At 43.5% G+C, this 17,861-nt stretch overlaps 1 protein-coding gene across 8 annotated transcripts; it reads right to left on the bottom strand.

The window, feature by feature from the left end:
• Positions 1–308: 308 nt before the first annotated feature.
• phldb3 (pleckstrin homology-like domain, family B, member 3) lies at positions 309–16,603 on the bottom strand. 8 transcript variants are annotated; one of them, XM_068323228.1, is made up of 16 exons: positions 16,378–16,603; positions 15,668–16,205; positions 10,411–10,571; positions 10,234–10,332; positions 9,349–9,480; positions 8,875–9,003; positions 7,691–7,876; positions 6,942–7,052; positions 5,362–5,463; positions 5,055–5,136; positions 4,450–4,618; positions 3,728–3,809; positions 3,259–3,408; positions 2,746–2,956; positions 2,432–2,517; positions 310–1,587 (listed from the first exon to the last, which is right to left on the bottom strand). In XM_068323228.1, exons 2-16 carry the CDS (start codon positions 15,873–15,875, stop codon positions 1,453–1,455), a joined length of 2,043 nt encoding a protein of 680 aa, XP_068179329.1. In that variant the 5' UTR covers positions 15,876–16,205; positions 16,378–16,603; the 3' UTR covers positions 310–1,452. The 8 variants fall into 8 exon arrangements, with proteins under 8 accessions (XP_068179330.1, XP_068179329.1, XP_068179327.1 ...); XM_068323232.1 differs by having other exon boundaries at positions 312–1,587; positions 16,126–16,205; positions 16,378–16,602; XM_068323226.1 differs by lacking the exon at positions 16,378–16,603 and having other exon boundaries at positions 15,668–16,240.
• Between the last annotated feature and the right edge of the window lie 1,258 nt (positions 16,604–17,861).

Raw genomic sequence — 17,861 nt, 5'->3', positions numbered from 1 at the left:
TTTTTTTAAATTTCCTTTTTTCACCAAAGTTCAAATTAGACAGATGAACGGACAGACAGACAGATATCCAGCATTCAATAGGCATAAAAACAGACTAAGAAGAATAAAATTTGGAGGGAGGATAAAATTAAGAACAGATTTGCATTAAATAAAAAAAATTATAAGTATACACATTACAAATGCACAATGAAGTGTGTAACTTGATTTCTCAGAAAAAAAATTAGCACAAGATCAGCTTCAATATTTCTGACGTGTAAAAAAAAACCATGTAAATCAAAGTTTTACCTGCATTGAAGGTTCACTAGTTTTAATCCAACGACTGCGTCAGACTGATGAAGTGTCTGGACGACACGCTGCTCTTGAAACTTCCGTCTGTCTGAGTGGCGCTAAGCAACCAGACCAGACACGAGAGCATCTTGTGGTTTATAGTTAGAGTGACCGGCAGAGAAAATGCAGATGGCAGATCAACACGAGATAAAGAAGATACGTTTCTAAAATTGTATTTTTTTCACAAGTACCAGAATGCACCAAGTAATGATCCAACAGTCTGCCAGCTGAGCGCCAAACAGTGCTGATATAAGATGAAACAGCACAGTTACCATTTCAGTTATGAACATATGTTGTTGCTATCAGGTAGTAAAAGTAGTAGTTAATATTGCTCATTAGTTGTTACGTGCATGTTATTGAAGCAGAAAGGCAAAAAAGGACAAAGAGTAACTTTGACTTTTCGCTTGATGCCGTCCATAATGTGAAGCCACACAGATTTTAGGCATGCTGACTTATGTGGTGGCTTTTCTCTGCAGAGATTGTGATAAGAAGTGTTGACATGTTTGGTAACAACAGTAATAAAAATGAGTCAATCATCCAGAGGGAAAAAAAAGGGCAAAGGACACCGGAGCGCTGGCTGGTGACTGTTGACTTAATGATAAACATGGCTCATATCTTCAGCCACAAACCTCATTTGTTCTGCAGTATAACACAACATTAATAAAGATTCAAGGGAAAAAGGTCAAACTGAAGTATGTTTTTATGAATAAACATTTAATAGTGCATTCATGACAATGGATACCTTCATTTATTTACATAGCGAACCCATAGAAATTTTCCAAACAATAACTTAATTTATGAAAAAAAAAATCAATTATGAAAGAAAAACCATTACAGGACAAATTATCTCTGTTCATATTAAAGTGTATTATTGTGGATAATCAATTACACTGTGGCGTATTAGTGTTCCACTCCTGTAATGGCGGACAGTGACCAGCAGGGGGGGATCAGAGCCTGTAAGGGTGAAACCTCCAGTAACAGCTGGCTCATCTGCCACAAGTGGTGCATCACTTCTTTCATTTTTCGTAACAGTTTCCTCCACAGTGATCAAGCTCATCTGTTTATCACCTAAGGAGTCCAGCCCCTCAGATGGGGGGGGGGGGTTAATGGATCTATAGAATGCACTCAATAACGGCTGTGCTCATCTGTGGCGGTTACGATGACGTCCATCCAAATCCTCATGGAGACTGCGTTGGAGGCCACCAGGAAGAAGAGCCGGTCGTACGTCTTCACACAGAAAGTGAGGCTTGGCCGCGGAGACTGGAGGGAAAAACAGCCACAGTCACGATGGAGAAGAAGCTCCACTAACGTGTCTGATTATGGCCCAACAGGTTCTGGCTTTACTTTGCAAAGACAAATAGCGCTTGAACTAGTAGTCGAAATAAAGGGAAAAAGATAGAGAAACAGTCTGAAGCATCTAACAAAATATAAAGTAACTTAACAGTATGACAGCACTGAACAATGCTTGTCTTCTATTTTTATTTACTTATATATTCATACTTATTTACGCTAACCGTCGCTGCACTGGGGTCAGTTTTGTTGGTTATATAAGCATCAACATAAACTCATCAGTGATTGGCTGGTAAATGTAATACGACTGTAAACCCATCGTGTCATGTGACACTACTTAAAACTGGAGGCTTTCTACCAGCTAACAGGGCAGCTGCAGCGTCACCCGACACCCGGTAATACCGTAATTGCAGCGACCGTTCGTATCTTCCATCGAGTGTAAATCTATCGCGTCCGCTGACACGCTTGAAGGAGCGGCAACCTTAAACCTTTAAAACTAACTCTGGGTCATGGGAAGAAAGAAAAATAAAAGCAAACCAAGGGAGTGACTTCACTGCGGAATCACGAGACGTTGTGGTCAGTTCGGGTCAGTTGGGAATGACAACTTGTTAGATCCCAGCAAGAACTTAAAACATGTTCTGGGATAGATTTGATGACCAGCCTTTGCTTCACATATCAGAATCCTGTAGCCGAACGTCCAGTTTGAAAATACATTCCTCCCCTAAACATTCAAAGTGGTTTGGCTCAGACTGTCAGGTGGAAACTCTCCTCAGACGTTGACGTGTAAAAGCTGGTGTACTGTTTGAGAACTCACAGAAGAGGCTGTTCGTAGGTGGTCGTAATAAACTTCTTCTATGGCCTGGAAGTAGATGACTCCCTTTAGCTTCCGCTCATCACAGTCTGCAGGAAGTTTGAGAAGAAACACATGATAAGACACTCATTAGGACCAAAGTGATCCTCTTTCCTCTGCAAGAGACTGAACGTGCGGCTGTATGATCAAAGGATGGCATCGGGACGGGGATGTTAAGCTGAATCTTATTTTGATGGGAGGCTGTGACACACAGAGGGCTTTCAGTCACGCGTTCATGCAGTCGGCATGTAGACACACAGCCTCCCAGCCAGTCTAACCTGTATAGTACGCCAGTCGCCTGTGGTCCATGTCGAACAGGAACCACCTCTTCTTCCAGGTCTTGACCCTCCCCCCTCGCTTCGTCAGGAAGCCGGCGCAGCGTCGGGGCGTGAGCCGCAGGTCCGTGCATCCGGCCACGCCGTGACCCAGGGACTCCAGGTGGGACCGGAGGTCAAAGTTGGGGGAGAGGAAGAGGGGCAGATTGCGGAGCTGGAGACACATCAGGAAGAGTCTGAATCTGTTACTGTGGCTGAACCTGTTTGTGAGTCTGAAACATCCTCAGGTGACGCGAAGGGTTAAAACACACAAAAATAAACACACATGAAAGAATGTATCGTGAATTCTGAGGACATTCAGAAACATCTAGACTGGAGTTAGTGTTGACAACACGGGGAATAGCATTATGGGAAATGTAGGATCCATCCAAACGTATAGAACTGTCATAAGACCATCAGCTGTTGGAGAAGCAGGAAGAATAAAACCACGTTTTCTGGCTGCTGCTGAATACGTACGGGTGAGTTTGGGGGGGTGCACGCCCGCGGTTCCTCATTTGGTCCAGACTCTGGTCTTGGTTGGGTCTCCGGTTCTGGTTCCAATTTTGCACTGGGAGAATTCAGCTCTCTCTTCCGTCTTTCCTCGTACAAAAAACGCCGCTGCTCTTCCTGGAGGAGATCAAGAACAATAAAAAAAAAAAAAAAAATCAGCCGTCCTCCCCTCAAAAAATAATAAACAGACGAGAAAGGAACGTCAGATCTCTGTCCGAGTTTGAGACTCGCAATCATACGGCTACACATTTCTCAATTCTGGCATTCACCACGCTGCACACGTGCATCACAAACATGCAGCCATCTGCTGGATGTTTCCTTGGACCATCGTGCGCGAGCTGCATGGGTTGCAGCGGGCGGCGACAGCCGCGTCTAATGAAGAGCGTCGCGGGCGATTAGATGCGACCGCGAGCGTTTCCCACGGCAGGTGACTCACCCTCTCTCTCAGCAGCTTCTCCCTCTCTGCCTTGGCTTCCCTCAGTTTCTTCTCGATCTCCACCAGATCCAGCAGAGTCGGGCTGTGAGAGGAAAGAAATCGATCAAATGAAGCCAAGACCTGCAAAAGTTGCGATGCACATGACCTCGAAACGTGTAGAGGTGTCTTAAATCCTCTACTTTCCCAGGAGTAAATAAATAACTGAGGCTGTGCTGCTAAAACTGATGATCGATGGTTCAGTTTCGTTGTTGTAATTCATTATTCTTCCACCTAAAAGTTTAAACGTTCCTTGAGGGATTTTTCCACTTGGTTTCATTTTGTAGTGTTGGCGATGATTCCTATCTGAAACGATTCAAACTGCACGCTTTGAGATGTGATGTGGGACGGCGTTATCGGCGATGAGCGGTCAGCAGGGTGAGGAGCGTGACCAGTCACATGACCGCACAGGGTTCGACTCATTTCCATAGTTAAACTTATTCTGTAAGTAAACAGTGAAATATTACACTGCACAACATTTGACCTACTTTAACTAGCCTCGACTGTGACCTACATGCCCGCGTTTCTCACATATAGTTTGTTACTTATAGATCAGATGAGCTGGATGAAGCGTCGCCTCACTCGCTCCACATTCTCTGATGTAAATGCTAAAGCTTCTAAAACACACTTCCTAAAGAGCCGCCCTTCGTTTTTGCTTCCATCAAGTGAGGAGGGAAACAACCGACCTGGCAGCGCGGGAGCTGGTCGTGCTGTTGCACGGAGTCAAGAGCCCGCCGCCGTTGCTGCTGCTCCCAGGTCTGTGCATGCCGCTGTGCCCGTTGCTGAGTCTGTGGGACTGGAGGCGGGCGGCGAACGCCTCCGGGGTCTGGCTGTCTGAAACCGTCCTCACCAACACTGAAAAGAAACAAACAGGGAAAGACACGCAAGAACAACACGCGTCGGTCAGTGAGGAGTCAGAGGATTCGTGTATCACGTGTGTTTCAAGCTACGTTTTTCAGTTACGACATTCTGTAACACATCGAGTAAAAGGAAGAACGAGACGTGACACGATCTGGTCAAACAGGCTCCTCAGATATTAGGTGACGGATATTTGTGATCACTACAACAGGAGTGTATGTGTGTGTGTGTGTGTGTGTGTGTGTGGGCTCCTCTGGCTCATCCAGCCTATACAGGTAAATCCAGCTCTCTACCTACAGAACAATGTTGCACCTTTGATTGGACTAAAAGGGAGGGAGCTAAGCAAACAGACAACACCAGACGCTTTAAGCAAATCAGGAGAACAATAAAAAAAATAAGCAACAACAGGAGAGGAGAGCTGGTGAAGGCTCACCTTGCGCCGAGAGCGGCCGGTCGCTGAGTTTGCGATGTGAGCTGCGTCTTCTGGGCAAACTGATGGATTCTTTACTCGGATCCTACAAAATAAAACGTTACCAAAAATGAGCTGCGTGTAAAAATGTTCACCTCAACTAGAGATGAAACTATCAGAATGCTTTTAAATAATATTAAGACCAACAGTTCGAGTTCTGGAACATTTATTGGGTGACATTTTCAAAAGCAGCTTCATCTATAATTTTAAAAATTGCATGCTGCAACTCTATGCTATGCACATTCTGTATCCATGGCGACGCGCTGCATACCTGAGGAGGCTTGTGTACGGACAGGGGAGAAAATGACATCATGCAGGGGGCCGAGCTAGTGGTGTTCAACCAATCAATGAGGGGCTTCTGCTCCTTAAGAACCTGTAGGAGCAGATTTGGTTTTATTTGGAGTCCGGTGAGGTAAAACCGGCACGCCAGGCGTGCCTTCGACATACCGCGTGTGGCTGAGAATGAAACCTCTGCCTCCAGCGGGGATTGTAATGAGTTGAAAAAATTATCATGCCCTCACTATCTCACCCCCCAACCCTCCTCCCTGCTTGACTCACAAACACATGAGCAAGTCAGTTGCCACATGGAGCCCAGCGTTTAACCCTTATCTGCCTCTTTTACCACGCCGGTTCACACTCACAGGAAATGTGAGGACGGATTTGAGAGATTTAATCCACTCAATTTTTTTTATTTTTTGTCCTTTACATCTTTGTGAATAACCAAATGTACAAATTCAGATCAAACTTCATACAGTCAGACTTATCTTTCATACACAAGCCTCTCAGCCGCAGCAACGTCTCATTACATATGTTAGAAATAAACCCCAATTCATGCTGTCACACATACTGTCATGTCGTGTCTTCTCGTCCCTCCTGCCACTCCCTTCCACCCCTCCAGCCGTTCCTGTCGTCTCATTAACAGACCCGACCGACTCGTACTAGTTTTGCCCCCCCCCCCCCCCCCCCGAGAATCACATTTTTAAAAGCATGTGAGTAAATTCTTATTATTCATCTTACCGCTTTTGCTGCAGTGATGTGGAATTCTCCCGGCTCGGCTTCCCACCCTCTCAACACATCCACACACATGTGCACACACACACACACACACACACACACACTCGCACGCTAAACACAATACCCCTCCCTCACTTTGCTTACTCCTCCCTCTCTCCTTTCCCCTCCCTCCCTCTCTCCGGCTTGAGATACTCTCTCACTCGGTCTCGTCTCCTCCTCGTGTGAACCGGAGCCGCCAGAAGTCCGACTAAAGGGCAGCGCTGATGTCAGCACAATTTCACCGGTGACGCCGAGTTAAACGGAGTTAAACTGTGTGTTTTTCTCATCTGCTTGATGCAGTATTATGAATATTACTCAGTAGAAGCCAATAAAATTTGAAACGGACTTTTTACGAGTAATTACAACAATTTCAAAACATTTTAAACAACCAATCGACCGATGGATGATGCCAAGAGTGAGATAACTAATAAATGCAATAAAAACTGGGTTTAAAAAAATTCTATTTGCATCTACTGGTTGAGTGGAAGCCCAACATTTCTTCTCTTCTATGTGTTGTTCTCTTTATGTACCCTGACAGGGAGATCTCTGCCTCTTCAGCAGCTGATGGCTCCCCTACGTTCACCGACGTGGCGCCAATGACGCCAACCTGCTGTTTGGTGCACAAACGGCTCATCAGCGTTATTCTACTGAAAACAGGTGCCTGCTGTTACATGAAATGATGAGAAAGTGTGCAGAAAAACAAGTCCTACCCATGGAAAAGTCCAAATTTACAACAAACGCAACAGGCGTCCCGCCAGGATAAAATATTCTTTTGTTTTTAGTGGAAGTCTTTCTCACCATTTGACTGGCGTGGATGAGTTCCCTCTTCTCTCTCCTCAGGGCGTTCAGCTCTCTCTCCTTCTCCCTCTCCATGTCTCTCAGCTGCCTCTCTAACTGCTGGACTCGCTCCTGGAATTCAGAAAAAAGATTGGCCTGAGCGTCCACCGCCGCACGGTTTCTCCTGTCCGCTTCAGTTTAAGGACCGACTGGATCTTTTCATCGCGTCGTGATGTAATCTCGACTCAAACGTTCTGACAGGGCGAGTCTGGGTTGTGCTCATCCTCCCCGAGACACAATGCAAATCAAACATCCATTTGCAAGTTAATGAGAGGCACGAGACGGACACGTGACGGCACAAAGACGCGACGGTCGACGATGAATCTGCGGCTCGTGACGGACAGAGACGAGCCGTCATCCGCAGCTGAGTCAATATCCCTCTCACACAAAGGCCTCTGTTCATCTCTCCTCCTGTTACAACCTCCGGCCAACTGAAGAACAATTCATGACTATTTTCACTCTCTACCCATCTGTTATCTCCATTCGGCTCTCGTTCAATCTGACCTACGTGGAAACATGGACTGTCAACAAATTCCTGTGGCTGAACGTAGAAAAAAGAATTTCCAGTCGCTCTCGGAACAACTTGGAAGTGGTGATGGATGTGCGAGTGTATTTTGATTTGTGATGGGTCATGTGATGCAATGAGATCCACATTTACACTGCTAAATAAATAAAATTATAACTCTAATCGCGGTATGTGTGCTGTTTACCTGTGCAGCAGTGACCACATGCTGCTGACGCGAGATCTCCTTCTCATTCTCCATCTCCCGCTCGCTGCCTTCCTCGCTCCCCTCCACGGCGCTCTCATCCTCATCGTCGATGCCACTCTCTTGCTCCAAGACGCGGAACTCCCAGTCTTCAAAGGCACGAGCCGCCGCCTCCATCGCCTCTTTCTCCTGGGGTGAAGACAGAGATATTAGTCTAATGCACACAGGTTTTAATGTTATATTTCATTGAAGTTGGAAAGGAAAATTTAAAAAAAATAGATCTTTGGCTTCATTCAAATGAATTAAAACAAATCTATTTAATATCAAATCTCCTGAAAAGATTAAGTTAAGATTATTTAATTGTCTGAAAATTAATCTGTATATCCTGCACCTTCACTAGGGAAGTTGGCCCCAACATTTATCCAGTTAAAACTACAAAACAAAGTAATGCTATTAAATTATTAGCTAATAATTAAAATAAAATTTCAGGTTTTTCACTTTTTAAGATAAGATATTCCTTTATTCATCCAACAGTGGGTAATTTTTTTTAGATCACTGCAGTTCAGATCAGATCAGTTTCTGTGTGAGGAACATTTTCAAAGAGACCAACGAGTCAGGAGAGAATAAAACCTCATTGTCTGGAAATGGAGACACCTGCTCTGCTCTTCTGGTTCATTGTGTACTTAAGTCCTCTGTCTGTGTGCTTGTGTGGTTTTCTCTGTGTCGCAATTCACGACAAACCAGTTTCTGCCATGTCTTTCCAAATAAATCTGACAAGTCACAACAAAAGCAAAAGTTGAAACCTGTCGCTGAACTCTTAACCGTGTCTTGAAAACACACACTCTACACACTCATTGTGTGTTAACAACTCAACGCATCAGGTTTTGGAGAGATGAAACAACGCACTTTTGTTCATCTTAAAAAAACATTCCATGGAGGAGTCTGACGCCAACTGTCGGTTGATTTCTATATTTGATTTGGACTGACACCAAAAACACTACCTTACATCCGTATTCCTGAATCCATGTGACAAGAAAGAACATCGTTACCATGGCTACACAACGACCGCCTGTCTCCATCATATGAAAAATAAAAGCTAACGTTATTTCAATCAATGAATGACGTCATCAATGAATGATCCGGAATATGAATGACATCATCAAACATTTAATCTGACGTCTTCTCACCCGCTGCAGCTGCAGCATCAGCTGTTCTCTCCGTCTGTCGGGCTCGCTGGGGATCAGTTTCTCCTTTTCCTCACAACTCCTCCTCAGCGCCTCCACCCTGCTTCTTTCCTCCTCCAGACGCTCTCGCTCCTGCGGGAGACACGGCGTGAGAGGAGTCGAGCAAAAGCATCGTCATCACCCAACTTTTAAAAGCAAAACCATTTGAAAAGAGAAGGAAAAAAAACATAAAAGTGAGTCTTTCTTCTCTTGTCTGGATTCAAGGCAGCTCCGCTACAACAATCTTTACGTGGGAATTGACTCATCGGTGACTTCTTGAATAGATCTTAATAAAACCCACACATTTCTACATGCTTCAAGCTTACTTTCATTGTCATGACAGGAAAATAAGTCATCCCATCAGCCATTTTTCACACGTCCTAGACAAACGCGCCCTTCAGCAACCAGTTTAAAAGTAAATAAATTGATGCAGCTTACCTTTTGTCTGTCGGTGTGCCTCTTCTCCGTCCGCCTGGACTTCTGCAGATCCAGCAGCTTCTGCGAGTGTCTCTGCAGCAGCTTCTGCTCCGTCTGCAGCTCGCCCTGCAGCAAGGCGATCTCCAGCTGCAACTGAAAGCACAGGAGCCGCCGGCCTGAGTCACGCTGAGCAGACGTCCAGCCGCAGAGAGGCATTCCTTCACTCTGAGTGCATCTGTGTTTGTAAAGATTGAAATGTGCCGACCTCAGCGGAGCCACATCACTCCAGTGTGTTCTTGTGCTCTATCTGGGTAAGAAGAATCCCCAGGAAAATCTTCATCACCTCTTGTGCAACCATCGGTGACGATAAGACGCAACTCGGATCTGTTTTTATATTGATTTATCTGCAGTTAATTTTCTTAATCTATTAATCCTTAAATCTGAGAAAGCTTAATGACCTACTAGTTCTAACTTGCCTCTTTGTGTATTTTAATGTTGCAAATTTGCATCTTTGTGACATGTTTGTTGTGCTGTGTGTTTCAAGTGTTGAGGTAGAAATCAAAATCAATCATTGGTGTTAATTTTTATAATTTAATAATTAACATATAAATGTTGAATCATTTGCTATTATACTAATTATTTTTTAATATTATATTAATCAATATTATAATCTATTGTTTTCGTTTATTATCTATACCTGTTAAGTTGCTTTATTAAAATAAAAAAGGTGCTCTATAAATGAAATGTATATTTTTTCATTATATTTTTAATGTTTTTTTATTGTTTTTTTTTTTTTTTAAAGTTGCCAAACTTTACTGTGAATCTTGCACCACAACAGACATCATCTACCATTTTCCTCACATGTGACTTATTATTGTGAGCTGCTTTTGTGCGACTGGGCCTCACCTCAATCTTTAACTCCTCCTTCTTTTGGTCGATCTCCGTGATTCGCTGCTGGAGCACCGAGTTGGACGGCAGGACCCTCAGTGAGTCCAGCTCCTGCTTCTGAGGGACCGAATCAAAGCTGTGTGACGACTTATGGGTTCAATACACCTAACAACAAACCATCATCAACAACCTCACCTCAATCACTCTCTCACTCTCCGTGCTGCTGCTTTCCGTGTCCGACTCCGCCCCCGAGGAGGCGGGGCTTTGACCTTCGGCCACTCTGGTGATCCAAGACGGCCGCATCCCGTGCTGCCACTGGCTCCTGGTGCTCTCCATGCTGGTATGCTGGGGCATTTCTGAAGGCCAAGACAGGGGAATTGGTTAATGAGGACACCCAAACTGAACATTGTAGTAATCTAATCCGCTCTGTGGTTGGAGGCGCGTCCTGGATCAGGTGACAGCTCAACACTGCATAAGCACTTAAAACCACAAAATAAAAACCTTGTGGGCTTCCAGAAGATACTCTGATGGAGAAAACATCCAGCAGCAAAGACAAAACAAGAGTGAAAGAGAAAGAGGTGATTTGGATGTGGGTTTGTGGTTGTGTTTCAGGTTCTCTCTTTTAGCTCCTGTGAGACTCCTGTGATGAATAACGCTTCTTCCTGTTTGAGGGTTTCTATGTGTATCAGCGGGTAGAAGCAAATGAAAGAAATGATTGAAATAAAACAAAAATAAGGCTTGGAACAAATCAGAACAGACCCTGATGTACATTTAATTTGTACTTTTGGAACCTATCATTATATTACACAAGGATTCATTCCCAACATTTGGGATGGTACACTACATCAAACTAAAGGTCATTATTCATACTGTTCTCTTTCATACTCTATTGCCAGGTCACAAAATCAGGCATCATCCAAATTAAAAAATATATTAAAAAATAAACAAACACCAAAAACAATTTGTGGGAAAATACTTGATTCCTCCGTCCAACCTTTTCCCACTGTCTTCCCTCCCCGTCCTCGCTCCTTGTATCCAGGCCTTATTAGGATGCAGGGAATGCAGGCAGAGTGGAAGCACACAGATAAATATACAGTCCAGATATGAGTGAGGGTTTCCAAAATGGGGGTGGTGATGGTGGTGGTGGGGGGCTCGGACAGAGGGAGGGAAGAAGAAGGAAAACGGAATGATGGAGGGTGTGAAAATACTAGAAGTCAGCGTCTTGTTTCCAGTGATGCTCCGAAATGAGCTGACTGTTACTTTTTAATGTTCTTGGCAAGTTTATTAGTTTGTTATTATGATCCAATCACTGGGTGGGAGTTCTTTTTTAAGGATGTGAGGTCTGTGGATTTAAAAATAATCGAGAGGTTTTCATCTATAATGATCATTTGAATGATCTGATCTTTATTATTTTCTGTTTATTTTCTATTTTCTATTATTTCTATTTTCTGTACATTTCATATTATATTTATATTCTTAAATTAAAGAAATTGAAAATAATCTCTTAGGCAATAAGTTAAAGTGTCATCACCTGCATTAATGATCACTAAAAATATATATTCACAATAAAGAATACCAATTTTTTTTTCATAGAATAATGTACAACATACAACATGATGTCATAAGTCACATAAAATGAAAAACAAATTCATTTGAAAGCGCTATAAAAAAAAACCTTGTGCTGAATAACAATTTAAAAAAAAACCAAAAAACAAATATTTAAGACCAGATCAAAATGGAACAAAAACAGAGTTTAAATCCTTTATATTTTATATCTACACAGCATCAGTTAATATATCAGTTAGTATTAATTTGAAATAGCCCATAATATAAATGATTTTACAGTAACACTGGTGGTTGTTGCTGTTATGAAGACTGAAACACCATAACATTTTACATGCGGGTTTCATGTTAACATGTCAGATAGCAGAAAAGGTCAAAGGTGAAGAAGAAAAAAAAAGCGCATTTCATATTGTTACTACGTGTGTAATTTAATCCACCACTAATCATTTCTTCTGGGGGGGACAAGGCCGGGAGCTTCACACCGAGTTCCATTATCCAAATATCAGCACAAGCATTTGCTGTTTGACCTTTAGCTGAAGTCCACTCAGATACACTATCAACACGGCAGACACACACATTCAGGACTAAAGTCCAAGCTTTCATGCTAACACTGTTATTTGTCAAATGCAACGAGCAAACGACTAAACAAACACAAAGAAGCGAAAAAAGAAAGGGAGAAAATGAAGAGAGCACCGTCTGCAGATTATAACAGCATTCATGTAGGGAAGAAAATAATCAGCCTGAGAGGCAGATTGAAAAAGAAAACACAGCTTTTAGACCAGGATAATGAGACATGATTGCTGGGAGGGGAGAGCCTCTGGGGAGCACGATAGCAGAGAGGAAGTGAGCAGAAACACGCGTCGCCATCGAGTGTGTGTGTGTGTGTGTGTGTTTGTGTGTGTGTGTGTCCAAGTGATGCAACGAGTCACACCAAGAAATATGAATCCTCATTACTGATTTTTTAAAAATGTTTTAGGACAAAGAGCATCGACTGGTCAGAAATAACCAGCTAATGATCACCAATAATAAACTAATGATCAGCAACAATCAGCTAATGATCAGAAACAAGCAGCTAAAGATGAAAAATAATCAGCTAATGATCAGCAATAATAAACTAATGATCAACAATAATCAGCTAATGATCAGCAACAACCAGCTAAAGTACCAGTCATCTACAGCTGAGTCACATACTAATCCGGGGGGGTTAATCAGCAGCTCATCATAACCCCACCAGTAGTGTGTTTTCACATCCTCAACTCGCATCACTTTCTTTTCCTCTGAGGCTCGGTTGAAGCTTCAGTCAGTCCGTTCAAGTCATCCAGATTTACTGTCTGATGGGGGAAACAGACGATAACCAGCTGTAGCGGCCGACAACAGGAGTCCCACTTTCCTCACAAACAGATATTTTTTTAAATCCATTTCCACAGCTGCCCTGGTGATGGTGACTTTAACCCCATGCAGACATGTATATGACTGAAGCGACCTTGTCCCTGTCAGGGCCTCGCTGATGAGTGGTTAAAATGAAAAAATGGGACTAAGCAGTGTGTACAAAAAAAAAAAAGTCAACACTGACAACAGCTATATTCCATCAGCAACACACAGAACAAAAGAGCTCTGACAGTGGTGTTCTCTGTGTGGGTGTGAATGCTGATTACAGCCTGTCAGTATGCGTTCAATGCAAGGACACAATGGGGAAAAACAAGTGGCACATGGAGCATGTGAGCTACACCGTCCTGTGGAGAGGTGAGCGGCGCACAATGCTCCATTCATCACACAGAGGCCGGGCTCGGAGGTAGGGAATGTAGAATAATAAGAGAGCGATGGGCGCAACAGGTACGTGTGAGAAACACAGGTGGGATCAACAGGACACAACCAGTCGGTCTGATTTGACCTGATGGAGGTGTGAGCGCAGAAATAACAGCAGTCACCCGAAAATTGTGCAGGGTTTTGGTTTGTTTTTCCTTCCACCATCAGATATACAACACATTTTCTGTGCAAGAAATCTGTAGTAAGCATTAAACTCAGACACGTTAACCACAGCTGAAATTATACTGTAATACAAAGCGTGATGCAGACCAGAGCACCTACATTCCAGAAGATAAAATGCTCCTTCTGTTCCTGTAGGTTTTGTCCTCTTTTGTCTCCGGGGGGCATAAAAAACAAAACCAGCTGTTCAGCATTGTAAACTTGTGGAATAAACCACTAATTATTTTTATTACAGGGTGCGCTGTCGATCAAACCAACCAAATCAACTCTGAGTTCAACAAAAGGCCTGACATCATGACGTTAACATCTTCAGTACTGAGCATACGTTGTTTTCAAAGTTCTTTCACCTCCACCAGAGAGGATGTGCTCTCACCGGGTTTGTTGGTTTATCTGCCTGTGCAAAACAACAGAAATGAATTAAATGTGTTCGAGCAACGGAGTATCGGTCATCAAATAAGGAGCCAATCAAATATTTGTGTGTATCTGCAAAAACAGGCTGATTGAGTAATATTTGTCCACTGATTTTAACATTGCTGTGTTTCCCCTATTTTATCCAAAAACCACCAGATCCATTTCCACGAAAGTAAAAGAAACCGTCGTGTAGGACTGTTCGGTCTTGGCTGACTTATTCACTGCAAAGAATTGTAGCTGTCAAAACAGGAACAGTTGAATCATGTGCTTAAGACTAGAATTACATTTGGTTGAAAAGACATTTTCCGCATTTGTTGTTCTCTAAGTCACGCTAACACAACAACCTCTAACCCCGCAGTGACCTCTGACCCTGCCGCATGTGTTTCTTGCTGGTTCAGCTTCAGGGACCACGAATATAAAAAATTAGAAAGACAAACAAACATGTTGTGGAAGTGTAACTGGACTCATGTCTGAGCTCCTTGTTTCTTTCTGGGTCTATTTTTCTACATTCTTGTGGAAAATTGCCTGATGAGCTGATGTCAGTTTTAAATTCTGTTCCCCGACAACAATGACGGCCTTATGTGTGGAGGATTTTTAAGCCTGTTCAGTCATCTGTAGTATACGCCAGGTTCCAGTGACAGTCTGCCATCAGACTGATATTGAAACCGATGCTTAAAATTGAGAATTTAATGTGGCAGAGGTAAATATTTCCCTTCCATGTATGAGGCTGAACACAATCCAGCAGTCTGAAGTAGAAGATGACAGAAGTTGTGCGTCAGCTCTGAGCAGACAGAGCTAAAGTGAATGTTATTAGTTATTTATGTTTACTTGTTGGTTTTAAATGACGTTAAATCCTAGAAAATGTCACTTCATGAAGAATTTAAGTTGGGGAATCTATCTTGAACCCTCGTGATACTGTACGTAACCCCTACTGACTGAGATTCCTTTGGCCTGACTGGATCTGTGGTTAGTTGTGATGCTACAAACAACACTGATCCATTAATGACAGACTAGGATGGAGGGCTCAGACACAGATTTGTCCAAAAACAGGTCAAAACAAGGCGTCTGTGTGGGAGACAGACAAGGACAGAATAAATGAAGGCAGATCTCCCCAGACAGGAATCTCTCCTCACAGCCTTCCCCCACACCCACTGTGTTTACGCTGATGGAGTGATAGAAGGCCACATATACCAGGATCAATGTAAACACAACATGCATTCATGCAAACCGGAATTAAATAAGAATTTTAATGTCAAATTTAAAGTAATTTCTCATTTATATTATGATAATTAATAATAAGGTGAACACCAATAAATCAGGAGTATTTTACAATCACAGTTAAACGATCGTCATTTACACAAGGTGGGGCTGCTGCGCCTTTATTCCACCTATACGTTCTCTGTAAAAAACACTGATGGAGCTACAGGGGTCTACTTTGTTCACCTTTCTCCATGTTGATGGAGGTGGATGGATTCAAAATAAACGGACTCACCTCTGTGTAAAAAAGCTGGACTCTGCTGGACGCGGCTGTGACGTATTAATGACGTAGTAAATGAGCGGCGACTTCGTCGGGTTGGCTTGTAGCAGTTATCAGCAAAATCCTCCAAATATAAAGTAGTAGGAACGGGGGGGGGGGTGTGGGGGTGAGACCCCATTGGCGCTTCTTGTCTCGCGCCGCTCCTGCTGCGTTTACGATACATTCAATAAGTAGGATTTATTGACACCGTCTCAGTTCCGGCCGCAGAATGAATGGAAAAGCAGGTGTAAACAGGGGGGAGTGACGGTTTCCAGCAGAGGAAAGCTGAAGGTAGTGACACAGGAGGCACCATTAGCGCGTTCTGTTACTGTTACTTCATCTCCCGTGGGAAAAACCGTGTTTACAACGTGAGCAGCGCGACGTTGAGAACCGTTTCTTTTGACCTGGTGTGAGTGTCGAGAAACGTGTCTTACCTGGGAAAAAGTGCTCCGACCTAAACCGCAACGGTTGCGGGTCCTCGGATCCGTAACATATCAGACGAAACCAGCAACGGCTAAAAAAACAAAAACAAAACAAAAACAAAACAACTAAAAAAAAACAACTAAAAAAAACAACTGACCGGTATTTAAACGTCACTTCGGCCAACTTTTACAGCGCTTCCGCCACCACAAGTGTCTGCGGGTGACAGCCTCGTTATCGCGCCTGTCTGGTGTCGCGATCTCCACCTGGTTCGATTCGATCCCTCCCAGCGGACGTGACAGGTTGGCGCGCGCTGCTGTCGGCGTCAACAGGTGAGACTGGACTGGAGGCACGCGGAGGAGGACGAGGAGGAGGGCACGCTGCCGGAAGCGGGGGCAGACTCCTGACAGCGCGGTGTTGAAGGCGCACATATAAAGGTCACGATAGTCCGGGTCCCGCGGCTCCTGTTCAGACAGCAGCGACAGACCCGCACCGGAATGGGGCTTTCTATTCTGGGAACTGACGGGGCTTTCTCATTGTGGGGAGGCTAATCTAAAAAAGTCGTCCAGGCGTTTTGCCAGCACACTGTTAAGCAAAAGGCCACTTAAATAGGCCGCTTTTCATGACAGGCTCCCATGGGAATAATACAGTAGGGTGGGTGGGGGGGACTCAGAAAACAGGACATTTGTAGCCCAATGAGATGAAAAACGGATCAAAAGATGAGATTTCCTCCAGCTGGGTAGAACTTCCTCAGTTTAATATTCTGCACACAGAGTCAGAGGCTGATTCCAGGGGTAAAAAGTTTATAAAAGAGTCATCTGAAGCTGACAAACCTCCACCCCCCCACCCCCCCAAATAAATACATCAGTATGACACATTCTCTATTCCTCTGGGGAGCCCAGAGGATCGTTGACATTTTGGATTTATGGACTTTATATGGTCTTTGTTTGCTCCTGACAAAAGTATGGACACTGATGGCTCCATCCACCCTGACTTTTTAATGTCAGCGAGATAAAAGTTGCGCATGGTGATGCATTTGAGATTCCAAAAAAGATTGAAATACTTTGACTCCTTGTGACTATCAGACCTCTGTAATAAAAACAGACCAGGACGGATTTATTAATAAATCCTTTAGGGTCCAGTCATTTCTCTGAATCCGCAGTGCATCTATTTGGAATTGCACCAAATCTTTATTTACCATCAGATGACCAAGACAGCATTTTCACTGCTATTGTATTATTTTAGGGGTAATGTGGCCCCAGGGGGATTCATTACAATCCTTTATAAGTATTTTTTTAACTCTTGGAATTTTTTTTTCCTTTCATTGTACAAAGATAAATATACATATCCTCTTTATACAGAGGTTTGGGCCAATGCCAGGTTCAGACTACAAAAATAAACCCTTCTGAAACCGGGTTGCATCACACAGCTTCACAGATTGTGCTGTCAAATGTCAAACACGCTCACACTTTAAAGTCATGTCGCACCATACGCACATCAGGATATTAATCAGATTTTTATGTCACCAACTTCATGTGATCTCTGTCACATGACCACCTGTTGAAGCACATGTAATCAAGGTGGAGACGGGGATGGAGACGGGCCGGCTGACGTGATCGTCCCTGATTTTAAATCCTTAATATCAAAGGTGTTCAAAGTTATCTCGGCGGCAACGATGACTCAGTCAGGAGGTCTGAATCTGATAATCCCAGTTGAGGATTATCAGTGTTGAAAGGTGATTGGGATTAGA

The sequence above is a fragment of the Antennarius striatus genome, chromosome 9, assembly GCF_040054535.1.
Source record: "Antennarius striatus isolate MH-2024 chromosome 9, ASM4005453v1, whole genome shotgun sequence".
Lineage (NCBI taxonomy): Eukaryota > Metazoa > Chordata > Actinopteri > Lophiiformes > Antennariidae > Antennarius > Antennarius striatus.
Note: the sequence above shows the minus strand (reverse complement) of the source record. Positions and strands in the feature narration are given on the sequence as shown.